This window comes from Phoxinus phoxinus (assembly GCF_949152265.1).
Source record: "Phoxinus phoxinus genome assembly, chromosome: 15".
NCBI lineage: Eukaryota > Metazoa > Chordata > Actinopteri > Cypriniformes > Leuciscidae > Phoxinus > Phoxinus phoxinus.
The window spans coordinates 1,347,043-1,373,149 of NC_136890.1; the positions used below are offsets into that span (position 1 = coordinate 1,347,043).

Sequence of the window (26,107 nt, forward strand, 5' to 3'; positions counted from 1 at the left end):
ATCTCCCTTATTTGGACTGCAGTACCTCTCTCAACCACTAGCTGTCATTCTTACAGACTGCACCTTTAAGTGGGAATATGTGTTTGCTCGTACCGATCTGTGCGTTGTCGTACAGAAGCAGGTCGTATGCGCCCTGGTACCCGGTGCGGTAGTTCGTGCGGGTCCCGCTGTCCCACTGCACCACCACGGTCTTGTCCGGCGTGGTCGTGCTGCCCTGCCGGCCGATCTCCACCACCGTGCCGATGTGGCCTTCTCCCTCGTCCTGCGAGCTCCACTTCCAGTCCAGGCCGCGCACCACACGCATGCCCACCTCCATGCTGCCGCGCGCCGGCCCGGCCTCGCTGGGCTTCCGCTGCGCTCGCGGGACGCTAGCGCTCGCTGCCGGGGGCCGAGGAACCGGGAGCGCGAGGGAGCCGAGGAGGGCAGTCTCTGGAGACAGGTCAGGGCTGACTGAAAACACAGAACACACACCTTAACACGGCTGACAAGCTCAATTCTAGTTTCTTTCTTAAATGTTAGCGAAACTCGAATTATATTCGAATTCTAAAGCAAATACTTAAATGAAGTTCCCCCAAAAATGAAAATGATTTAGCCATTGGCTAGAGAAAATTTGAAGACCAAAAAAAGTGCATCCATCCATGATAAAAACAATATTCCACGCGGCCGTCTGTCGGAAACTAGTGATTATAGTTTAGAAAGTTTTAAATATGGGTATTTTTCTTACATAAACACATGGCTTAACTTCAGAAGACCTTTATTAACCCCCCGGAGCCTGTGGAGCACTTTATGATGGACAGATGCACTTTTATGATGGACAGATGCACTTTTATGATGGACAGATGCACTTTTATGATGGACAGATGCACTTTTATGATGGACAGATGCACTTTTATGATGGATAGATGCACTTTTATGATGGACAGATGCACTTTTATGATGGATAGATGCACTTTTATGATGGACAGATGCACTTTTATGATGGATAGATGCACTTTTATGATGGACAGATGCACTTTTATTATGGATAGCTGCACTTTTATGATGGACAGATGCACTTTTATTATGGATAGATGCACTTTTATGATGGACAGATGCACTTTTATGATGGACAGATGCACTTTTATGATGGATAGCTGCACTTTTATGATGGACAGATGCACTTTTATGATGGACAGATGCACTTTTATGATGGATAGATGCACTTTTATGATGGATAGATGCACTTTTATGATGGATAGATGCACTTTTATGATGGACAGATGCACTTTTATGATGGATAGCTGCACTTTTATGATGGACAGATGCACTTTTATGATGGATAGATGCACTTTTATGATGGACAGATGCACTTTTATGATGGACAGATGCACTTTTATTATGGATAGCTGCACTTTTATGATGGACAGATGCACTTTTATTATGGATAGATGCACTTTTATGATGGACAGATGCACTTTTATGATGGACAGATGCACTTTTATGATGGACAGATGCACTTTTATGATGGATAGATGCACTTTTATGATGGACAGATGCACTTTTATTATGGATAGCTGCACTTTTATGATGGACAGATGCACTTTTATTATGGATAGATGCACTTTTATGATGGACAGATGCACTTTTATGATGGACAGATGCACTTTTATGATGGATAGCTGCACTTTTATGATGGACAGATGCACTTTTATGATGGACAGATGCACTTTTATGATGGATAGATGCACTTTTATGATGGATAGATGCACTTTTATGATGGATAGATGCACTTTTATGATGGACAGATGCACTTTTATGATGGATAGCTGCACTTTTATGATGGATAGCTGCACTTTTATCATGGATAGATGCACTTTTATTATGGATAGCTGCACTTTTATGATGGACAGATGCACTTTTATTATGGACAGATGCACTTTTATCATGGACAGATGCACTTTTATCATGGATAGATGCACTGTTATGATGGATAGATGCACTTTTATGATGGATATATGCACTTTCATGATGGATAGATGCACTTTTATGGACTTCAAATTTTCTCCAGCCATTCACTGCCATTATAAAGCTTGGAAGAGACTAATATAACTCTGATTGTATTCATCTGAAAGAAGAAAGTCATATTCTTTCTTAAATATTAGCAAAAAAAGCAACAGGCAAAGACCGTTGTATGGACAACAAACAATGTCATTTCTGAAACCACTAGTAAAGCATGAGCAAATTTAATGCCAATGGTGACCGTTAAAAATACACACATGTTTTAAGCAAATGTTTTGATAGAGGGAAACAAGATACATTTCTAGTTTCAACATTGTTTATTCTTCTTTAAACACAATAAGTTTCAGTGGTTTGAAAAGTAATTTGGTTTGATTATTGAAAATGGGTAAAATTCAACAATCTTGGTATCTATGGGATGTAACCATATAGGATCTTATGAAGATGAAGATTACAAAAGAAAAGTTTATTCAAAATGAGAATATAGAAGGATATTGATATATCTTTAATACTTTGAGTTATGCAAACTTTGGGAAAAATATTTTTGACACTATAATGTTCAATGCAAGATATATTTCTAGTTTCAACATTAGGCTATTTGTTCTTTAGATATTCCTCTTTAAATGAAAAAAAAAAGAGTATAAGCTGTATGCAAAGTGACCCACATTTGGGTTTTGACCACTGAAAATGTGTACAATTTACCAATTTACTGATGGAGCCACATTGAAATCCCCATATCTCTGGGATTGAGAGCCTTTAAAATGAAGATATCAAAAGAAAAGTTTGTTAAGAACCAGAATCTAAAAGGATATCCTTGAGTTACAGACATGCAAACAAGTAGTGCTTTTTCCACATTTCTGAACTGTCACCGACTCACCGCTGGCTTATAACACAACAAATATTGCTAAAGTCAACAGATTTCAACAATAGACCCACCAATCTCTGTGTAAAAATAATATAATGATCCTGCCATCTTCCTAAAGTCATTTTTACACCCTGTAATGTGGCTCCAAATCTCAGCTGAAAATTGTCTTTCATCACGATCTATGTTTGCCTTTTTTCAGAGAACATATAAACAAAATATAAAGTTTGAGCCGGGAAATTTCAGAAATTGGGTTGATTTGACACAGAATGACCCAAAAGTTTTTCATCATATTCCCACACGGTTCAACTCTTTCTTATCCTGGCAAAATTGTCTTTGTTTCTAAAATATCAAAGTGCAACCCGAATGCAGCCTTGTGAACGCAGTCCAAACGATGAAGCATCGGTTCGTGAGACACAGGGAAGCAGACATGCACAAGCTGTCGAAGTCAAACGTGCAGCTTTAATTAAATAAGCGAACATATGCCAGCGGTTACACTCCTCAAACTCGTCTCATGACTACAGCAGACAGGGAGAAGAGCAGCAGATGTTCTGCCCATGCTCGAGGCACTCGACCTGTTGCACAAACCAGCGGGTCTCAGACTGGAGAAGAGCTTCTGAACAGATGGACGAGCTCCACAGTGTGTGTGCAGAGGCGTTCTCACTGAGCTTTACACAGCAACGGCTCAACGAACCCCGCTGGCCTTCACAGAGGCAGCTCAATGCTCAGAACCTGGCTCTGCAAGCTCTGGACTTACAGCGGTTTTTAAGACCCTTTTAAGACCATTTTAAAGAACTTAAAGCAACACTAAGGAAGATTTTTTACCTTAAAATAATGTTTCCAAAATAGTTTCAAGTCGTAACGGTGAAAGACACGTATGCCTTCCTTTATCGGCTATAACCACACTATCTAAGATTGCCAGATCGGGTTGCGTTTCTGTAGTTCGAATGAGACATAAGAAACCTACAAACTTGACTTGCTGTACGTCAAGCGTTACAATAGTCATTATTTAGTTTTTCTTCGTTTCTGATGTCGCAATGCATCATACTTTCATGAAATCATGCATCATACTCTACCTTGTCTGTGGACTTCGTTCATTCCAGAACCGGCGCTGGATAAACTGTGACTAAACTGAGTTGGCTAAATTATTTACGACAGCGGTAATGGACAATTCCACTACCAACCTGTAGGGTGACAGCAGAAGAAGTTCCTTGGTGTTGCTTTAAGATCCTTTTAAGATCTTTTTAAGAAAATTTTTAAGACCCCTTTAATGAAATTAAGACCATTTTAAAGAAATTAAGACCTTTTTTAAATATCTTTTTTTTTCAGCTGTAAACCAATGCATGCTCATTGTTACGAATGCATCTAAATCTAAATGTTTAATATTTTAAAAAGACACTTGGCAAAAATGTACTATAAAACAACACCAATCGGCATTGGGAATACAGGGCTGTGGACTGCAATTAAAATGATCACAAATGCAACAACAACAAATACTTGTTTTTGTTTGAACAGCACCTTCTTTGCCCGTTTTTAAATATATGCTTAAATCTTACTTATTTAAACAAATTATGGTGGATTAAAAGTTTAATTCGAATTGTTTTTGTACATTTTTATATCTTGTTTTTTACATTATTTAAACGTTATGTACACCTTGGTCAACATACGGTTGTGTTTTAAAGTGCTTTATAAATAAAGAGAAAGAGAATTAATTAATTAAATGTTTGACACAAACATCACATCATATGTCAAAGCGTGCTGAAAAAAAAAGAAGTATATTCCCCAAATATCTGTATAATAAATCCCAAGAAAAAACAATTAGGCTTTGCTCAAACGGATGTGTGCAATTATGATAATGCAGAAATCCAAACTTTTTTAATTTCAGAGAGAATTTCCTAGTCATCGCAACCGACAATTAATGAATTCTGTAATCAATGCAATGAAATAATATTATGCCATCAATGCACCAGAGCATTTTTACAGCCCTATCCACCATTAACCAGCATATACGAGCATATCTTGAGAAACTGCTCAGCATCTGATGTCCTGAGGTCATTAATGTCTCAGCGCTCTGAATAAGCGAAAAACAAAAATAGGCTTTAAAAAGAGGAACTGCTCTTTTCCCATCAGACAACTTCCTCAATTCATGAGCCTGTAGTGGAATAAAGGTCCGTCTGGTGGACCCAGATCTACATTACAACACACCTGCAGTGTCGTCGTACTCGGGTCCAAGTCTGAGCCCAAAACCATAGTTTCTATGACCAGTTGAGACCAGCTCATTCCACTGATAAGTCCAGGCCAAGTCCAAATGTCCAAGACAGCAGAAAAAGTAGTAACTGAGCAACCTGTTAATTTTCTTACTACAGAAAGCAAAGTATTGTCCCCATGCTGTCGATATCCTCCTCACGAGCTCAGGCGGGGTCCCTCAGGGGTCGGTCCTCGGACCTTTTAGTTTGTGCTTGACGTACAAATCCCAAGATATGCAGATAATAATACTATGATTACGCACAAGACGGGCGGAAATAAAGCAGTCAGGGAACATTATTTGGTAAACGTGCATTAAAAACTTGGTAACACTTCACAATAAGGTTCATTAGTTAACTATATTAGTTAGTTAGCATGAACTAACAATGAATAATGAACATTTACTCATACTTTAATAAAATCTTGGTAATGCACTGTGAACTAACATGAACTAACAACAGCTGTATTTTGCATTAACTAACGTCAACAAAGATTAGCAAATGTATTGCTCATGCTCATGTTTAGTTCATGTAAGTTAATACATTAATGTGAACTGATTTACCTTATTGTAAAGTGTTACCAAAATCTCTACTAAAAACGAACATTTACACATTGCCAAACAACATTAGATCACGCTCCACTACGGCACAATTTAAATCAAACATGAAAATATGGCTATAATTTAAAAACAGTAAAAAACTTAAAACAGTAATTTGTTATATTATTATATGTAGTATGCCTATATTATTATTATTTTGACTTTGATTCTTTTTGTAACTTTGGTTTGTGCACTTGTATCATTAACTGTAAGTATGCTTAAATGTTTTTGTATGTTATTTAACGATGAATTATTACTGATGCCATATGTTCCTGTGTTCTTTTCTTATTGAAATTTAGTAGCCAATTCTGGAGCAGTCATAGACTGTCTATTGTCCCTGCTGAACAAAATATGAAACAATAATAAGAAAAGAACTGTGAGTGCTCGTGGCAACTGTTTAGCAGCTGTTTATTGCTAGCTTCACTGCACTCGCGTTTGTCCGTCACAAATGCATAGCAAGCGATAGGACGAACACAAGCTGCTCTCTAAAGGCTACTTATAACACTAGCAGAGCTAGGAGAAATGCATTACGCTATGATAAGAGTGACTGGGAACATGTAAAGATAATGGCATTCGCTTCAGTTTAGGACGGATTGTGTTCATTCATACCGACAGCGACACGAACCCCAGACCAAGAGGACTTGAGGAAATCTTCAAGCCAAACTGTGATCGGCACCAACAGCTCGTGTGGCTAATGTGAAAGCACACACACACTTCCTGCTGGGGGCCTAGTTCGCCAGGATCCCCAACAGAGTGCCTGATAAGAAATGGATTGTGAGAGTCACTCCACAGGACTGTCTAATTAGCACAACTACACAAATCACGAACTTGAGTAAAAGTGCAGATACCCTAATAACATATTACTCCAATAATATTAAGAACATTTTACTTGAGTAAAAAGTGACTTTTAAAGTCGCCCTGTGGTGTAAATCCAGCTTTTAATGTAGTTTATGTGTGTATGTGGTGTTATTAATCTGCTTTAACACACACCATGTGTAAGTTCATAAGTCGACAGCATTGCTGAGTATTTTCTGCTTAAAACTGCAGTGAACCAAAGACAGTCTCAAAAACACGGTTTGAAATCGCTGGTGTTTCTGACGTCACACACTACCTTGACCAATCAGATCAACGTGTGATCGTCAACCAGTGGATCTCTGAGTGAGTGAGTGAGTGGAGGCGGGGCTCATTTGCATATTCATAGAACCACGCATACTAAATGAGGCAAGGGTGTCGAGTTACATTCAAGATATTTTAAGACATGAAGAAGGTAATTGACTACAGGGGAACTTTAATGTACTTAAGTATTAAAATGTAAAAGTGCTGATCGATGAATATTTATTTATTTTGCAAATTCCTACAGCTCAAAATATTTCCGACTGCTAAATCTTTTACAGCAGATTAAACTCACTAACGACTGATAGTCATGACCTAAATATGATTTTAAGTTGCAAAAATACATCGTAAGTTTGGCATTAGGAGCTTACCTCATGAATGAAGTGAATCGTTCACTCGCTCTGGCGGATCAGTGAGTCGTTGACTCGAGAACAGAACCATTCAGTGTGATTTAGGAATCATGTATAAAGGTAAATGGCATGATGACATGTCACGTCAGCGCACGTATATTTGCGCTAGGACGACGCGAGTCGTACTTTGGTTGGAGATGAGGATCTGTCCACAGAGCGCTGGCCTTCATCAGACACACGTGGTGACCGGCGGGTTACAGACGGAGAAGAGAGAGGACATGAATCAATACTCCTGCAGGATAAACAGCACTGGAGAGGGATTACATCAACCCGGGAGAAGCGCCAAAGCACAGCCATTCCTCATGAAACACACACGTGTGTGTGAGAAACACGGCCAGCTCGTCCACGCATCCGTCACACCGCCTGACCGCACGAACAGGACACACTACAGCTGATCAAACTCAGAATATCATGAGAACGAAGAGAACCGCTGAATCAATCACGTTCAAATTCATCTTCAAATATGATCTGATCAGTTGTGTAGATGTGGATCTATATCTCACAGTTATGAGAGAAAGAGTCAGAACTGTGAGATAAAAAGCCGCAATAACCTTATTTATTGTTATTTCATAGCAAAAAGCCTTGAGCAACAGAACAATTACCAACATGTAAAGCCGAACACACTCACAGCTCGGCATCGTCACGCTCGCTCCGCTTCGGACGGTCTCACAGATGTTTGTTTGCTGAACTTTGCTCTCGATGGGCCTGAGACTCTGGCAGCAGAACACACACGACCAGCACACACTCCTGCTGGAAACACTGCTATTGAACATCCCAGCAGATCTAGCCTTACCACAGTGGAAGCTTCTCCTACACTGGCTTTAGCAGCGCACAGGGGATAGTGTGAGCTAAACTGTACAGGAGAGGGCTTGTGTGACGGCACCATCATCCCAGCAGTCGGGCCCGGGACCAGTAAACACCAGTACACAGCAGTCGGGCCCGGGACCAGTACACACCAGTACACAGCAGTCGGTCCCGGGACCAGTAAACACCAGTACACAGCAGTCGGGCCCGGGACCAGTACACACCAGTACACAGCAGTCGGTCCCGGGACCAGTAAACACCAGTACACAGCAGTCGGGCCCGGGACCAGTAAACACCAGTACACAGCAGTCGGTCCCGGGACCAGTAAACACCAGTACACAGCAGTCGGTCCCGGGACCAGTAAACACCAGTACACAGCAGTCGGTCCCGGGACCAGTAAACACCAGTACACAGCAGTCGGGCCCGGGACCAGTGAACACCAGTACACAGCAGTCGGGCCCGGGACCAGTAAACACCAGTACACAGCAGTCGGTCCCGGGACCAGTAAACACCAGTACACAGCAGTCGGTCCCGGGACCAGTGAACACCAGTACACAGCAGTCGGTCCCGGGACCAGTAAACACCAGTACACAGCAGTCGGGCCCGGGACCAGTGAACACCAGTACACAGCAGTCGGTCCCGGGACCAGTAAACACCAGTACACAGCAGTCGGTCCCGGGACCAGTAAACACCAGTACACAGCAGTCGGTCCCGGGACCAGTGAACACCAGTACACAGCAGTCGGTCCCGGGACCAGTAAACACCAGTACACAGCAGTCGGTCCCGGGACCAGTAAACACCAGTACACAGCAGTCGGGCCCGGGACCAGTAAACACCAGTACACAGCAGTCGGGCCCGGGACCAGTACACACCAGTACACAGCAGTCGGGCCCGGGACCAGTAAACACCAGTACACAGCAGTCGGGCCCGGGACCAGTAAACACCAGTACACAGCAGTCGGTCCCGGGACCAGTAAACACCAGTACACAGCAGTCGGTCCCGGGACCAGTAAACACCAGTACACAGCAGTCGGGCCCGGGACCAGTAAACACCAGTACACACTTCATGGTTTTCGGCACCAAAAGTCCCCTCAGTTTCCCAGTCAAACTAAAGATATGCTGTTAATAATATAATCACAATCAAAGCATCCAAACTGCAATATTTAACCCTTCATCACTGTTAAAAAAGGATAACACTTAAAGGGATAGTTCACTTTAAAATTAAAATTCTGTCATCATTTACTCACCCTCAAGTTGTTTCAAACCTGTATTAATTTATTTCTTCTGCTGAACACAAAGAAAGATATTTTGAAGAATGTCAGTAACCAAACAGTAGTCTGTACCCATTGACTTCCATAGTAGGAAAAAAAAAATACTATGGAAGTCAATGGGTACAGACTACTGTTTTGCTTAAGTTCAGGAAGTAGTGAAGCTGTGCATAGAGCCTATGACCACGTATCCATAGAGGGCCATAGAGACTCATTCATTTTCACTTTATTTATTTTTTTGATGCTTCAACTTCTCCTCACAAATTTATGATATATATATTTTGTGAATATTTATTTAAACAACAGAAGTCTCTTCTGCTCACCAAGGCTGCATTTATTTGATTAAAAACACCAATAAACAAGTAAAACAGTGAAATATTATTATAATGTAAATCATCAGTTCTCTATGTGAATATATAGTAAAGTGTAATTTATTCCTGTGATCAAAGCTGAGTTTATCATCATTACTCCCGTCTTCAGTGTCACATGATCCTCCAGAAATCAGGATAATATGATGATCTGAAGAAATTAATCATTTTATTCAGCGAGGATGCACTAAATTGATCAAAAGTGGCAGTAAAGACGTGTATAATGTCACAAAGATTCTATTTAAAATAAATTAAATAAAACTTTCTCTTCATCAAACAATCCTTGACAAGTCTTGATCATCAGATCATCATATTATCCTGATTTCTGGAGGATCATGTGACACTGAAGACTGGAGTAATGATGATAAACTCAGCTTTGATCACAGGAATAAATTACACTTTACTGTATATTCACATAGAAAACTGATGATTTACATTATAATAATATTTTACAATATTACTGATTTTTGTGTATTTTTAATCAAATAAATGCAGCCTTGGTGAGCAGAAGAGACTTATTTTAAAAACATTAATAATCTTACAGATCCATAATGGTAAATGGTAAATGGACTGCATTTTATATAGCGCTTTCATAGACCCATGGCCACCAAAGCGCTTTACAATTTGCCTCTCATTCACCCATTCACTCATACATTCATACACCGACGGCGGTGTCAGCCGTGCAAGGCGCCACTCAGCTCGTCGGGAGCAGCTGGGGTTAGGTGTCTTGCTCATGGACACCTCGACACTTGGTCCAGTGGAACCGGGGATCGAACCACCAACCTTTCAGTTTGTAGACAACCTACATGAACCACTGAGCCACTGCCGCCACATAACTTTTGAACGGCAGTGTGTGTAACGACTACAAAACATCCGATGTGTAAATAATATGATTTATGCACTAAACCGCCATAAACTCACGACCTGCATGTCTCTAAACGCTCAGGACAGCCGACAGCAACTCCTCACTCCTGCTCTCCGGACACTTCCATGTTCTGTGCCACAATTAATCCAGATCGAATCAAAACTCAAAATAAAGCTTGTGAATTGAATCGTGAATGCGTGTCAAAGCCGGCGATGCTAAAGTCAAACCAGCATAAGCGTGTGTGTGTGTGTGTGTGTGTGTGTGTGTGTGTGTGGATCAGGAGGTTATAGTGGCAAACTAGTGTATTCCTGAATAAGAGACACACGTCTTTAAAGGGATTTATTGTCTTGCAAGGAAAGGTCAGCAGTCCCACAGAGACACCGAGGGGACGGCACGCTTTCTTCTCTATAGTCGACTCTCTCTGTCATCATGGACCACACGTCCCATAGCCAGTGTGGGGGAGATGCATTACAAGAAACTCGAGTTATGTAATCAGATTACTTTTTCAAGTAACTAGTAAAGTAACGCATTACTTTTAACATTTACAACAAAATATCTGAGTTACTTTTTCAGCTAGTGGCTGGCGGTGCGGTCGCTAGTGGCAACAGCTGCTAGCAAAGATATACGCATGACTGACGACACCCAATCATAGAGCCGAGCGTGAGCCTCTACTACGTCATTGTTTCTAAAGTCCTCCGTTTTGACCTGTCCACACTAAACGCCCTCCGGAGATTCAAAACGAAAAAGGATAGGCAGCGTTTCTAAACTTCTCCATTTTAGGTGCAAACGTAGCAAAAGGTCTCCGTTTTTAAACGAAAACGCAGTAGTGTGGACGGGGCCTGACACTCACAGATGTTCCTCCATGTTGTAGACAACAAACCGTTTTCTTGCCGCTACAAACAAACATTTTGGAAGGAAAATTCTAAATATAAATGTAATCAGTGTAATATGCATAAAATTAAAGATGATCGAGAAACTGTGAGTGCTCTTTGCCATCGCGGCTGTTTAACTGCAGCAAACGGGCAAATACCGTCTATATGTGTTCAGGACACCAGTCCGGCTCTGAGTCAGCGCTGTGAACACCACTGTATGCACACGGAGATACATCACAACTTACAGCACAGTTTCTGACTGCTAAAGTCAGCTTCTCGTTCAGCTGGCCTCTGTCCGAGAGTGACGGATGATCACACGCTCCACTGACTTCACTCCTATTGGTTGTCGCTCCCGAAAGTCGCTCTGCATTTGCATAAAGTTAAACAGATCTCAACTTAGTCGCGTTGCCAGACACGCCCCATCAGGTCGCGATCGCGCGCGTCACCGGAAAACGCCCGCTCCCCATTGAAGTGAATGGTAACGTGTCGCTTGTAGTGTGAACGCACCTTTAGACACTCGAAGCATTTGGTGTGAGATTTGTCATCAGTCTCGTTACCAAAGCTGAGAAACATAGCATTACACATGATCACATGATCACACGTCAACAGCAGAATCTGTCACGATCACTGGTAATACCGTAATGCACACCAGTCGCCCCAGAGCCAAGCATCCACACCATGAGCGGTCTCTCTTCTGGGCTCTACGCCATCCTCCTGTGCTCAATACTGTCGCTTATGTTTCACTTTAGTCCGGAACGTAAAAACAACATGAAGTATCCCCACATTTCACACACTCCTCCTTTCTCATCCTAAAGGGGTGGTTGAATCTGATTTAACTTCTCTAACTGTAGTTAGTGTGTAATGTTGTGTTTGATCATACACAACATCTGCAGAGTTACAACATCTGCAGTTCAGAGCAAAGGGAGATATTTGCTTTTACAGAAATCGCTTTTTAAGAACTACAACAAACGGCTGGTAGGAACTACACGACATTCCTCCCGAGTTAGTGACATCACCAACCCTAATTTACATAAACCCCGCCCCCAGGACCACGATTTATAGATTATCATGACAGAATATGCTAATCAATGACTAGAAGATAACGACACATAATCAACATAAATTCTTCAACTAACCATTCAGAAATGTCCTGTTGCTTCTACATGTTGTCACTTCTTCTTGAGTCTCTCCATCTTTCTTGTGTGTGTGTGTGTGTGTGTGTGTGTGTGTGTGTGTGTGTGTGTGTGTGTGTGTGGTAAAAGAACAGGAGCTCTTGAAGCTCCGCCCCCTGTGCCGGGAGCTGCAGCTCATTTGCATTTAAGGCGAGACACGGCAGGCAAAAACATCGTTTTTTCTTCACTGGTCAATTTTGAGATTTTGGGCTATTTGTCTTCAATAACATCTTCTTTCAGACTTGTGGTGAAAAAAAGTCAAAAATACACATTTAGGTCTTTATTTTACTGCACTGTCTATTTGCGTCTGTAGATTTCTCCGAAATTCAACAAAAGTTGCCGTTATAAATCATCCGCTGCTCCGCGATCTCTGTCTGCACCGTCATCACACACACACACACACACACACACACACACCGCTGTAAAGCTCTCTCTCTCCTGTACAATGCTGTCGGATCCAAATATGGTCATTTCCTTTTAATCAGCAACCAATCGTAAAAGTAAAATGGGCATTTAACTCTAAAAGCGAAATCTCATTGGCTGATGTCAATTTCTGACGCCGTGATTGGTTCAGAAGCATCACGTGACGCGCTCTGACATTCAGATGTGTGTGTTTGACTGTTTTTCTGTTCAGTTGAAGACCATAAATGCTGTGTTTATAAGTTTTGATGTGATTTAGGTGGTTTGTATTGTTGTTGCTAATGATTTGATGAGATATTGTGTCAGTAAATAGTTGTTTCCACTAAAAAAGTATGATTTTTACATTACAAATCTTTAAATGCCTTTTTCTCAAAATGACTTTTCTCTCATACTCCAAGTCCGAAATCTCCACTTCAGTCGCACCGATACACACCAAACTTTCCAGTCTTGTGCCTAGCTATATTATGAAGACAATTACAGAGGGATTTGTAAATATATTATTCCTAGCCTGATTTATATAACATTTTATTCAAAAAAACATGGCGAAAATACATTTTTTAAGGCTATTGACAGTATATTCTGATTTACAGGATAACAAAAGTAGATCTCCATAAATCCCTCTGTCATTTTCCCATCTAATATGTGAACACAATGAAAAAATAATTTTGAACCTGGCTTTATCCAATTCTGAGATTTCGTTTTTTAAAATATAGGCAAATTAGCGCATATTTAATTAGTTTAATCAGAAAACTTGTAATACATTTTTTTCTCTTCTTAATGTAGGTAATCAACTGGGAAAGTTTCATGGTGATATCTGCTAGATTCAACTTTTACCCTATTCACCTGTAGTGTCTCGCCTTAAAGGGACAGGCACAAAACGGTGTGTTTTTGCTCACCCTCAAAAAGTGACACTTTAACATGCTATATAAATATATCTGTGGGGTATTTTGAGCTAAGACTTCACACACACACTCTGGGGACATCAGACTTATTTTACATCTTGTGGAAAGGCCATTTTACCCCTGCTTTAAGCTTGCTTTAGCAGGATAGCAGAGTACCGTCTCTTCCTCCACTCGATCAGTCTCTCTATACACAAATAATCTCCTCAACAGCCTTAAAACTGTAACTTAGACAAAATGTAATAATAAATTCATCTTTATTATTCTTAATCTTCATCTTTAGCCACCACCACGTCTAACGACCTTAACTCATTAAATGACTAGATATTTTTAAATAGACAGCAATAATTTGTCAGAACCTCTAGTAAACGACGTTATTTTGTTTAGTAGTTTGTTCAGAATCATGATCTCCTTAAAAAAAAAAATCATAATTTTTTCATTTATCCAGAATTGTGCAGCTCTACATTACACAGCAACACACACACATTACATTAAAGAGTAACCAAACATCTAAAATATCTATACACATCACAGTAATGAGAATTAGATTAGATGAGGGACGCCTACTCGTCAAAACATCATCATTACAGTGCAAAACATTGATTTAATGAATGATCCATCAGTTAAAATAAAAAGCTATATTGTAAAATCTACTCATAAAGTGTTCAGACTAATCTCCAATGTAACAGTAGATATGCAACTGACCCTAACCCAGTCCTCGTCACACTCACTACAGTAATCACTACACATCATAATTCACCAAACCTCCACATCCTGTGCGAGCGGAAAACATGCATATATTACAGTAATATATAGTGACATAAAAACACAGACACATGCAACCCAGCCCATAATCTGCTGAAGCTCCTGTACCTGCGGACAGGCTAGTGTGGGTCCTGTCCCACGTGCCCCGTCACCTACAGGCCCGAGACTCACCCGAACCGAGACCAGACACTGCAGCGGTCCTGCTGAGCCAATCACAGTGCCCGAACAGGACCATGTGACCACAGCCAGCGTTTAGTCCTCTGTGTGCCTTATCAGCACAGATTATCCCACACGGGACGAGCAAGGACTCCAAGCAGGCGACTGACACACACACACACACACACACACACACGTCTCCTTCCATGTCCGGTGCACTGCAGAAGCTCTTAAAAGTCAACTTCGAGTGAGGAACACGTCTGATGCGAGACAGACACACCTGCCATATTCAGCGCCACAACCAGACGTCTAATAAATCTACATTAGGTGTGATCGTGAAACACACACACACACACACACACACACACACACGTGAGCCGAGCCGGAGCGTCCAGTGATGGATGAACACGCTTCGAAACACAGAGAGGAGAACAAGAACTACACAGACAACGCATTTCTGACGTCACACACTACCTTGTAACCAATCAGATCAACGTGAGATCGTCCACCAGTGGATCTCTGAGTGAGTGAGTGAGTGGAGGCGGGGCTCATTTGCATATTAATAGAACCACGCATACTAAATGAGGCAAGGGTGTCGAGTTACATTCAAGATATTTTAAGCCATGAAGGAAAACACGTTTGAATATGTAATTCTGGTGATCAGAGATGAGTTTTAGGGGTACACTCATTGACTCCAGGGGGACTTTAACACCGAGAACAATAACTATAAAGATCCAGACTAGAGTGCGGATCGGGCCAAATTTTTCTGTCCGAACCCGACCCGCGTCCGACAGGCATAAAGATATTTATGTCCGAGACCGGCAGTTCAAATCCCATTTTTTTCTCACACTATGACACATGTACGTTTGTTTGTGTGGAAAGCCGCTTTTATTAAGCAACTGTAGGAAGGCAATCGGGAATGTCCACAGATGAGCGGAGCAACAAGCGCTCTGAAGCCTTGTTTATACTCGACGCGTCCGCACGAGCGCGAGTCTCCGCTGACCGCGCGCGCACCTCTCCAAGCGGTCGAGGCGTTTATACTCGACGCGCTCGCCGTTGTACTATTCTTTGAAACGACAGGGGGCGACTCGAGTAATTGTCCTCTCTAAACCATCAGGAATCGGTGAGAAGAAGAAATATAAGCATATATCAGTGTTTTTATCGTTCATCAGCGACTCAGCGGTATCTGTCGGTATCGTGAACTCGGTCCTGTAATATTCAGAAGTAGTTTACAGCAGAAAAGCCTTTTATGGACCTCTACTCTACTTTCAAGAATATTATAAAGTGTAGGCCATTTCCTCAACCTATAAGAAACATTTATCTGGTCAAAACTGTATAAATATGTCAAAATGTATAGTGTTTGTGAGCCTGGAGAAGCACATTTCATATCTGAAATATTGACATAATAGAGGAGAGCGGCACTCACACTTTCTGCCTTCCTCAGTGTGTGTAAACCTCTTCAGTGTTTATGTGTTCCCATATTAATATCACACGTGGAGTATAATCATGAGGTTGTGTTTCATTAATACAGTGTTTACTCTTCTCTTGATTTACCTCGGAACAATGGAAGTGAACTGTGACAACATGCCCCATTATAACATAACCATATCAGATTAAAATTATATCTGATCTAATCAAACAAATATACAAGACAACATATTTTGTCAATAAAACACAAATATTAACTTTTTCATATAAAATAATGGCATTTTTAATAATTAAAAATATTTAGAAAAATAAAAATAAAAGTTTGACAACAAACACACTGGAAAGCATCCACAGCACAGCCCAGTTCACAACATAATAATGTTGAACATCGACTCTCAGTCTTTATTCACCTTTTCTCAACAGAATTTATAAAAGTATAGAATAAAATCAGTTCTAATACTGTAATACTGTGTGTGTGATGACGAGCCCCGCGTCAGTGTGTGTGAGGAGGACGATCACCAGTGTGTGTGTGTGTGTGTGTGTTGGGCGAAGCTTGTTAGTTCCCAGCATGCTTTGCATATGGTTGAATTAAGAGAGAATAAATGTTAAAATTAAGTGTTATTTTATGTTTTTTGAGAAAATTATAAAAGGGTTTAATCATGTTCAATTACATTTGAATGATTAGAGCCATTTAACTTACAGTGGGTTACCGTTGTGGAGAAGAGTGGAGCTTGTGTTCGGCGTTGACTGACTCATTACTGAAAACTGCTTTAGATGAAGGATTTAAGATGCTAATATGTGTGCTACTGCTAGCAAATAGCTAGCTATAGTCAATAAATGTAATTATGTGTCACTAAAATTAATTAAATATATCAATAGATGAATGAAAATAAAAAACCATCAATCATGTCCGGAAGCCTTTAAAAGTTCACGGTGAGATTACTTAAATTGGGTCGCTTATAATGACTTAACTCGATGATGTTGAAGTTACATGAACAAATTGTGTGTGTTTAACGTAACCCAGTTATGTGGGACCTGTTGACATAAAAAAGTTAATTAAAGCCAACATATAATTTTTTATGAGTGTCGTTTCAGGCTTTGTGTGAATGAGGCGAGTGAATAATGATGGATTTTGTCATATGCATGTAAAAAAAAGTTGAAATGTGAATAAATAAATAAATAAAATACCTTTTTAAGTATTTAAGAAAAATACTTAAATTTAATATTATATAATACCTTATATTTAATTTAGATATAGAAAAAATGTTAAACTCTAAATAAAATTTAGAATGAAAGAGCTCAAAGCCCTCAGTGTTCAACGACTGCGCTCGATCACATGACGAGGAAACGAGCATCGCCGTGACGATGATGACGCTACTGAAATTAAACGGTCAACTGTGAACACAGCAAATGTAACAAACGTAAATGACATTTCCGTCTGAGAGTAATATTGGGAAATACGGGCAGAGCTGAGGATATTCAGATTCCAGATTTTCAGAAATTAAAGAGTAATTGTTCTGAATAATTAGCGGTGAATAATCTGCCAAACCTTCTCCGTGACGAACCGTAATAAATCAGAATCTCGACTGTATCGTTTGCAATCGTGGTTACTAAATAAATAAATACATTTCTGTTGTTGTTTTAATCGGAAAGCATAATGAGGGATTATGGGAGTTGATATAGTGAATTTCACTGGTTTTTATTGTACCGGCTTGAAAAAAAATTTAAGAGTTTGTTTATTAATATGATAAATATAAAAGATGAAATAAAATAACCATGTGGATTGATGTTCAGTTGATAATGTGAAAGTGCAATAATTCTAAAATGGTGATTAATAACAGCGATTAAAACTTCTGAGCAAAATGAATCATGATGAGCACACACACACAAAACACTGAACATCTGAACACACTCTGGGATTCAGACTCTTGATTCATCAGATTATTTTAAAAAACTTAAACATAATGTACTAAACTAAACATTTTAAATGTTTATTTTACACAATAATTTGGAATCTAAAATCGCTAGAAGCCGTAGGCTATGTCTTACCAAGCTTGAAGTTGATATCACAGAAATGTGTCCGCTGACAGGTTTAAAAGGCTTCGGATGACAGATGAAGTTACACCAGCTTTATTTTTGGGGGAACTATTTCTTTTAACATCTTTGTTGTGTGTGTGTGTGTGTGTGTGTGTGTGTGTGTGTGTGTGTGTGTGTGTGTGTGTGTGTGTGTGTGTGTGTGTGTGTGTGTGTGTGTGTGTGTGTGTGTGTGTGTGTGTGTGTGTGATGAGAGGAATGCGGAGCGGCGGCTTCTTCCAGTCACGCCCTACGCCAGCTCACACAACACATCTAGCATTAGCGTTCACATCTCGTCATTAGCAGAACACATGAAGCACAGCAGTGTAGTCTGTTCACTAATGATGAAGGACGCGGCTCACTAGGACTGTGTTTAATACAATGCTACGCTGAATCGTTGGAGGAATGAACTAGCTAGTCACAACCGTTTCCAAAAACCTTAGTTGCACATCCGTCATTCAAACCACCGGTTTACATGTGTGTTTGATGAGATCATCCCGGTAGTGGAGTAATAACTTCTGCTAATGATTCGGTTATGTACTGATGTAGATCACAAAACTGCCATCTGAGGAATACCAACTGCGTTACTTTAGTTCTCCGTTACTTTAGTTCTCCGTTACTTTAGTTCTCCGTTACTGTAGTTCTCCGTTACTGTAGTTCTCCGTTACTTTAGTTCTCCGTTACTGTAGTTCTCCGTTACTGTAGTTCTCCGTTACTTTAGTTCTCCGTTACTGTAGTTCTCCGTTACTTTAGTTCTCCGTTACTTTAGTTCTCCGTTACTGTAGTTCTCCGTTACTGTAGTTCTCCGTTACTGTAGTTCTCCGTTACTGTAGTTCTCCGTTACTGTAGTTCTCCGTTACTTTAGTTCTCCGTTACTGTAGTTCTCCGTTACTTTAGTTCTCCGTTACTTTAGTTCTCCGTTACTGTAGTTCTCCGTTACTGTAGTTCTCCGTTACTGTAGTTCTCCGTTACTTTAGTTCTCCGTTACTGTAGTTCTCCGTTACTTTAGTTCTCCGTTACTGTAGTTCTCCGTTACTTTAGTTCTCCGTTACTTTACTTCTCCGTTACTGTAGTTCTCCGTTACTGTAGTTCTCCGTTACTTTAGTTCTCCGTTACTGTAGTTCTCCGTTACTGTAGTTCTCCGTTACTTTAGTTCTCCGTTACTGTAGTTCTCCGTTACTTTAGTTCTCCGTTACTGTAGTTCTCCGTTACTTTAGTTCTCCGTTACTGTAGTTCTCCGTTACTGTAGTTCTCCGTTACTTTAGTTCTCCGTTACTGTAGTTCTCCGTTACTTTAGTTCTCCGTTACTTTAGTTCTCCGTTACTGTAGTTCTCCGTTACTGTAGTTCTCCGTTACTTTAGTTCTCCGTTACTGTAGTTCTCCGTTACTGTAGTTCTCCGTTACTTTAGTTCTCCGTTACTGTAGTTCTCCGTTACTGTAGTTCTCCGTTACTTTAGTTCTCCGTTACTGTAGTTCTCCGTTACTTTAGTTCTCCGTTACTGTAGTTCTCCGTTACTTTAGTTCTCCGTTACTTTAGTTCTCCGTTACTGTAGTTCTCCGTTACTTTAGTTCTCCGTTACTGTAGTTCTCCGTTACTTTAGTTCTCCGTTACTTTAGTTCTCCGTTACTTTAGTTCTCCGTTACTTTACTTCTCCGTTACTTTACTTCTCCGTTACTTTACTTCTCCGTTACTTTAGTTCTCAGTTACTTTACTTCTCCGTTACTTTACTTCTCCGTTACTTTAGTTCTCCGTTACTTTACTTCTCCGTTACTTTACTTCTCCGTTACTGTAGTTCTCCGTTACTGTAGTTCTCCGTTACTTTAGTTCTCCGTTACTTTAGTTCTCCGTTACTGTAGTTCTCCGTTACTTTAGTTCTCCGTTACTGTAGTTCTCCGTTACTTTAGTTCTCCGTTACTTTACTTCTCCGTTACTTTACTTCTCCGTTACTTTACTTCTCCGTTACTTTACTTCTCCGTTACTTTACTTCTCCGTTACTGTAGTTCTCCGTTACTTTAGTTCTCCGTTACTTTAGTTCTCCGTTACTTTAGTTCTCCGTTACTTTACTTCTCCGTTACTTTACTTCTCCGTTACTTTACTTCTCCGTTACTTTACTTCTCCGTTACTGTAGTTCTCCGTTACTTTAGTTCTCCGTTACTGTAGTTCTCCGTTACTTTAGTTCTCCGTTACTGTAGTTCTCCGTTACTTTAGTTCTCCGTTACTTTAGTTCTCCGTTACTTTAGTTCTCCGTTACTGTAGTTCTCCGTTACTGTAGTTCTCCGTTACTTTAGTTCTCCGTTACTTTAGTTCTCCGTTACTGTAGTTCTCCGTTACTGTAGTTCTCCGTTACTTTAGTTCTCCGTTACTGTAGTTCTCCGTTACTTTAGTTCTCCGTTACTTTAGTTCTCCGTTACTGTAGTTCTCCGTTACTTTAGTTCTCCGTTACTGTAGTTCTCCGTTACTGTAGTTCTCCGTTACTTTACTTCTCCGTTACTTTACTTCTCCGTTACTTTACTTCTCCGTTACTGTAGTTCTCCGTTACTTTAGTTCTCCGTTACTTTAGTTCTCCGTTACTGTAGTTCTCCGTTACTTTAGTTCTCCGTTACTGTAGTTCTCCGTTACTTTAGTTCTCCGTTACTGTAGTTCTCCGTTACTTTAGTTCTCCGTTACTGTAGTTCTCCGTTACTTTAGTTCTCCGTTACTTTAGTTCTCCGTTACTTTAGTTCTCCGTTACTTTACTTCTCCGTTACTTTACTTCTCCGTTACTTTACTTCTCCGTTACTTTACTTCTCCGTTACTTTACTTCTCCGTTACTTTACTTCTCCGTTACTGTAGTTCTCCGTTACTTTAGTTCTCCGTTACTGTAGTTCTCCGTTACTTTAGTTCTCCGTTACTGTAGTTCTCCGTTACTTTAGTTCTCCGTTACTGTAGTTCTCCGTTACTGTAGTTCTCCGTTACTTTAGTTCTCCGTTACTTTAGTTCTCCGTTACTGTAGTTCTCCGTTACTTTAGTTCTCCGTTACTGTAGTTCTCCGTTACTTTAGTTCTCCGTTACTTTAGTTCTCCGTTACTTTAGTTCTCCGTTACTTTAGTTCTCCGTTACTTTACTTCTCCGTTACTTTACTTCTCCGTTACTTTAGTTCTCCGTTACTGTAGTTCTCCGTTACTTTAGTTCTCCGTTACTGTAGTTCTCCGTTACTTTAGTTCTCCGTTACTTTAGTTCTCCGTTACTTTAGTTCTCCGTTACTGTAGTTCTCCGTTACTTTAGTTCTCCGTTACTTTAGTTCTCCGTTACTTTAGTTCTCCGTTACTTTAGTTCTCCGTTACTTTAGTTCTCCGTTACTGTAGTTCTCCGTTACTTTAGTTCTCCGTTACTTTAGTTCTCCGTTACTGTAGTTCTCCGTTACTGTAGTTCTCCGTTACTTTACTTCTCCGTTACTTTACTTCTCCGTTACTTTACTTCTCCGTTACTGTAGTTCTCCGTTACTGTAGTTCTCCGTTACTTTAGTTCTCCGTTACTTTAGTTCTCCGTTACTTTAGTTCTCCGTTACTTTACTTCTCCGTTACTTTACTTCTCCGTTACTTTACTTCTCCGTTACTGTAGTTCTCCGTTACTTTAGTTCTCCGTTACTGTAGTTCTCCGTTACTTTACTTCTCCGTTACTTTACTTCTCCGTTACTTTAGTTCTCCGTTACTGTAGTTCTCCGTTACTTTAGTTCTCCGTTACTTTACTTCTCCGTTACTTTACTTCTCCGTTACTGTAGTTCTCCGTTACTTTACTTCTCCGTTACTTTACTTCTCCGTTACTGTAGTTCTCCGTTACTTTAGTTCTCCGTTACTGTAGTTCTCCGTTACTTTACTTCTCCGTTACTTTACTTCTCCGTTACTGTAGTTCTCCGTTACTGTAGTTCTCCGTTACTTTACTTCTCCGTTACTTTACTTCTCCGTTACTTTACTTCTCCGTTACTTTACTTCTCCGTTACTGTAGTTCTCCGTTACTTTACTTCTCCGTTACTTTACTTCTCCGTTACTTTACTTCTCCGTTACTTTACTTCTCCGTTACTTTACTTCTCCGTTACTTTACTTCTCCGTTACTTTACTTCTCCGTTACTTTACTTCTCCGTTACTTTACTTCTCCGTTACTTTACTTCTCCGTTACTTTACTTCTCCGTTACTTTACTTCTCCGTTACTTTAGTTCTCCGTTACTGTAGTTCTCCGTTACTTTAGTTCTCCGTTACTTTAGTTCTCCGTTACTTTAGTTCTCCGTTACTTTACTTCTCCGTTACTTTACTTCTCCGTTACTTTACTTCTCCGTTACTTTACTTCTCCGTTACTTTACTTCTCCGTTACTGTAGTTCTCCGTTACTTTAGTTCTCCGTTACTGTAGTTCTCCGTTACTTTAGTTCTCCGTTACTGTAGTTCTCCGTTACTTTAGTTCTCCGTTACTTTAGTTCTCCGTTACTGTAGTTCTCCGTTACTGTAGTTCTCCGTTACTTTAGTTCTCCGTTACTGTAGTTCTCCGTTACTTTAGTTCTCCGTTACTGTAGTTCTCCGTTACTTTAGTTCTCCGTTACTTTACTTCTCCGTTACTTTACTTCTCCGTTACTTTACTTCTCCGTTACTTTACTTCTCCGTTACTTTACTTCTCCGTTACTGTAGTTCTCCGTTACTTTACTTCTCCGTTACTGTAGTTCTCCGTTACTTTAGTTCTCCGTTACTGTAGTTCTCCGTTACTTTAGTTCTCCGTTACTTTAGTTCTCCGTTACTTTAGTTCTCCGTTACTGTAGTTCTCCGTTACTTTAGTTCTCCGTTACTGTAGTTCTCCGTTACTTTAGTTCTCCGTTACTTTAGTTCTACGTTACTTTAGTTCTACGTTACTTTAGTTCTCCGTTACTGTAGTTCTCCGTTACTTTAGTTCTCCGTTACTGTAGTTCTCCGTTACTTTAGTTCTCCGTTACTTTAGTTCTCCGTTACTTTAGTTCTCCGTTACTTTACTTCTCCGTTACTGTAGTTCTCCGTTACTTTAGTTCTCCGTTACTGTAGTTCTCCGTTACTTTAGTTCTCCGTTACTGTAGTTCTCCGTTACTTTAGTTCTCCGTTACTTTAGTTCTCCGTTACTTTAGTTCTCCGTTACTGTAGTTCTCCGTTACTGTAGTTCTCCGTTACTTTAGTTCTCCGTTACTTTAGTTCTCCGTTACTTTAGTTCTCCGTTACTGTAGTTCTCCGTTACTGTAGTTCTCCGTTACTTTAGTTCTCCGTTACTGTAGTTCTCCGTTACTTTAGTTCTCCGTTACTTTAGTTCTCCGTTACTTTAGTTCTCCGTTACTGTAGTTCTCCGTTACTTTAGTTCTCCGTTACTTTAGTTCTCCGTTACTTTAGTTCTCCGTTACTGTAGTTCTCCGTTACTTTAGTTCTCCGTTACTGTAGTTCTCCGTTACTTTAGTTCTCCGTTACTTTAGTTCTCCGTTACTGTAGTTCTCCGTTACTGTAGTTCTCCGTTACTTTAGTTCTCCGTTACTTTAGTTCTCCGTTACTTTAGTTCTCCGTTACTGTAGTTCTCCGTTACTGTAGTTCTCCGTTACTTTAGTTCTCCGTTACTGTAGTTCTCCGTTACTTTAGTTCTCCGTTACTTTACTTCTCCGTTACTGTAGTTCTCCGTTACTTTAGTTCTCCGTTACTGTAGTTCTCCGTTACTTTAGTTCTCCGTTACTGTAGTTCTCCGTTACTTTAGTTCTCCGTTACTTTACTTCTCCGTTACTGTAGTTCTCCGTTACTTTAGTTCTCCGTTTCTTTAGTTCTCCGTTACTTTAGTTCTCCGTTACTGTAGTTCTCCGTTACTTTAGTTCTCCGTTACTGTAGTTCTCCGTTACTGTAGTTCTCCGTTACTTTACTTCTCCGTTACTGTAGTTCTCCGTTACTGTAGTTCTCCGTTACTGTAGTTCTCCGTTACTTTACTTCTCCGTTACTGTAGTTCTCCGTTACTTTAGTTCTCCGTTACTTTAGTTCTCCGTTACTTTAGTTCTCCGTTACTTTAGTTCTCCGTTACTTTAGTTCTCCGTTACTTTACTTCTCCGTTACTTTACTTCTCCGTTACTGTAGTTCTCCGTTACTTTAGTTCTCCGTTACTGTAGTTCTCCGTTACTTTAGTTCTCCGTTACTGTAGTTCTCCGTTACTTTAGTTCTCCGTTACTTTAGTTCTCCGTTACTTTAGTTCTCCGTTACTGTAGTTCTCCGTTACTGTAGTTCTCCGTTACTGTAGTTCTCCGTTACTGTAGTTCTCCGTTACTTTAGTTCTCCGTTACTTTAGTTCTCCGTTACTGTAGTTCTCCGTTACTTTAGTTCTCCGTTACTGTAGTTCTCCGTTACTTTAGTTCTCCGTTACTTTAGTTCTCCGTTACTTTAGTTCTCCGTTACTTTAGTTCTCCGTTACTGTAGTTCTCCGTTACTGTAGTTCTCCGTTACTTTAGTTCTCCGTTACTGTAGTTCTCCGTTACTGTAGTTCTCCGTTACTTTAGTTCTCCGTTACTGTAGTTCTCCGTTACTTTAGTTCTCCGTTACTTTAGTTCTCCGTTACTGTAGTTCTCCGTTACTTTAGTTCTCCGTTACTTTAGTTCTCCGTTACTTTACTTCTCCGTTACTTTACTTCTCCGTTACTTTACTTCTCCGTTACTTTACTTCTCCGTTACTTTAGTTCTCCGTTACTTTAGTTCTCCGTTACTTTACTTCTCCGTTACTTTACTTCTCCGTTACTTTACTTCTCCGTTACTTTACTTCTCCGTTACTTTAGTCCTCCGTTACTGTAGTCCTCCGTTACTGTAGTTCTCCGTTACTGTAGTTCTCCGTTACTGTAGTTCTCCGTTACTGTAGTTCTCCGTTACTGTAGTTCTCCGTTACTGTAGTTCTCCGTTACTGTAGTTCTCCGTTACTGTAGTTCTCCGTTACTGTAGTTCTCCGTTACTGTAGTTCTCCGTTACTGTAGTTCTCCGTTACTGTAGTTCTCCGTTACTTTAGTTCTCCGTTACTTTAGTTCTCCGTTACTGTAGTTCTCCGTTACTGTAGTTCTCCGTTACTGTAGTTCTCCGTTACTGTAGTTCTCCGTTACTTTAGTTCTCCGTTACTGTAGTTCTCCGTTACTTTAGTTCTCCGTTACTGTAGTTCTCCGTTACTGTAGTTCTCCGTTACTGTAGTTCTCCGTTACTTTAGTTCTCCGTTACTTTAGTTCTCCGTTACTTTAGTTCTCCGTTACTTTAGTTCTCCGTTACTGTAGTTCTCCGTTACTTTACTTCTCCGTTACTGTAGTTCTCCGTTACTTTAGTTCTCCGTTACTGTAGTTCTCCGTTACTGTAGTTCTCCGTTACTGTAGTTCTCCGTTACTTTAGTTCTCCGTTACTTTAGTTCTCCGTTACTTTAGTTCTCCGTTACTTTAGTTCTCCGTTACTTTAGTTCTCCGTTACTGTAGTTCTCCGTTACTTTAGTTCTCCGTTACTGTAGTTCTCCGTTACTGTAGTTCTCCGTTACTGTAGTTCTCCGTTACTTTAGTTCTCCGTTACTTTACTTCTCCGTTACTTTACTTCTCTGTTACTTTACTTCTCCGTTACTTTACTTCTCCGTTACTTTAGTTCTCCGTTACCTTAGTTCTCCGTTACTTCAGTTCTCCGTTACTGTAGTTCTCCGTTACTTTAGTTCTCCGTTACCTTAGTTCTCCGTTACTTCAGTTCTCCGTTACTTTAGTTCTCCGTTACTTCGCTTTCTGTTCAGAAGATGTTTGATTTATGATCCACATGACAGGGCTGAATTA

The 26,107-nt window shown here is 40.3% G+C and overlaps 1 protein-coding gene across 1 annotated transcript in view; it reads right to left on the reverse strand.

Moving 5' to 3' along the window:
- The window catches only part of mib2 (MIB E3 ubiquitin protein ligase 2), an 85,593-nt gene that overhangs the window by 55,786 nt on the left and 3,700 nt on the right, over positions 1-26,107 (reverse strand). The window contains exon 2 of the mRNA XM_079637793.1: positions 94-450. Within this exon, the coding sequence (XP_079493919.1) occupies positions 94-450 (357 nt within the window). The remainder of the gene's footprint in view (positions 1-93; positions 451-26,107) is intronic.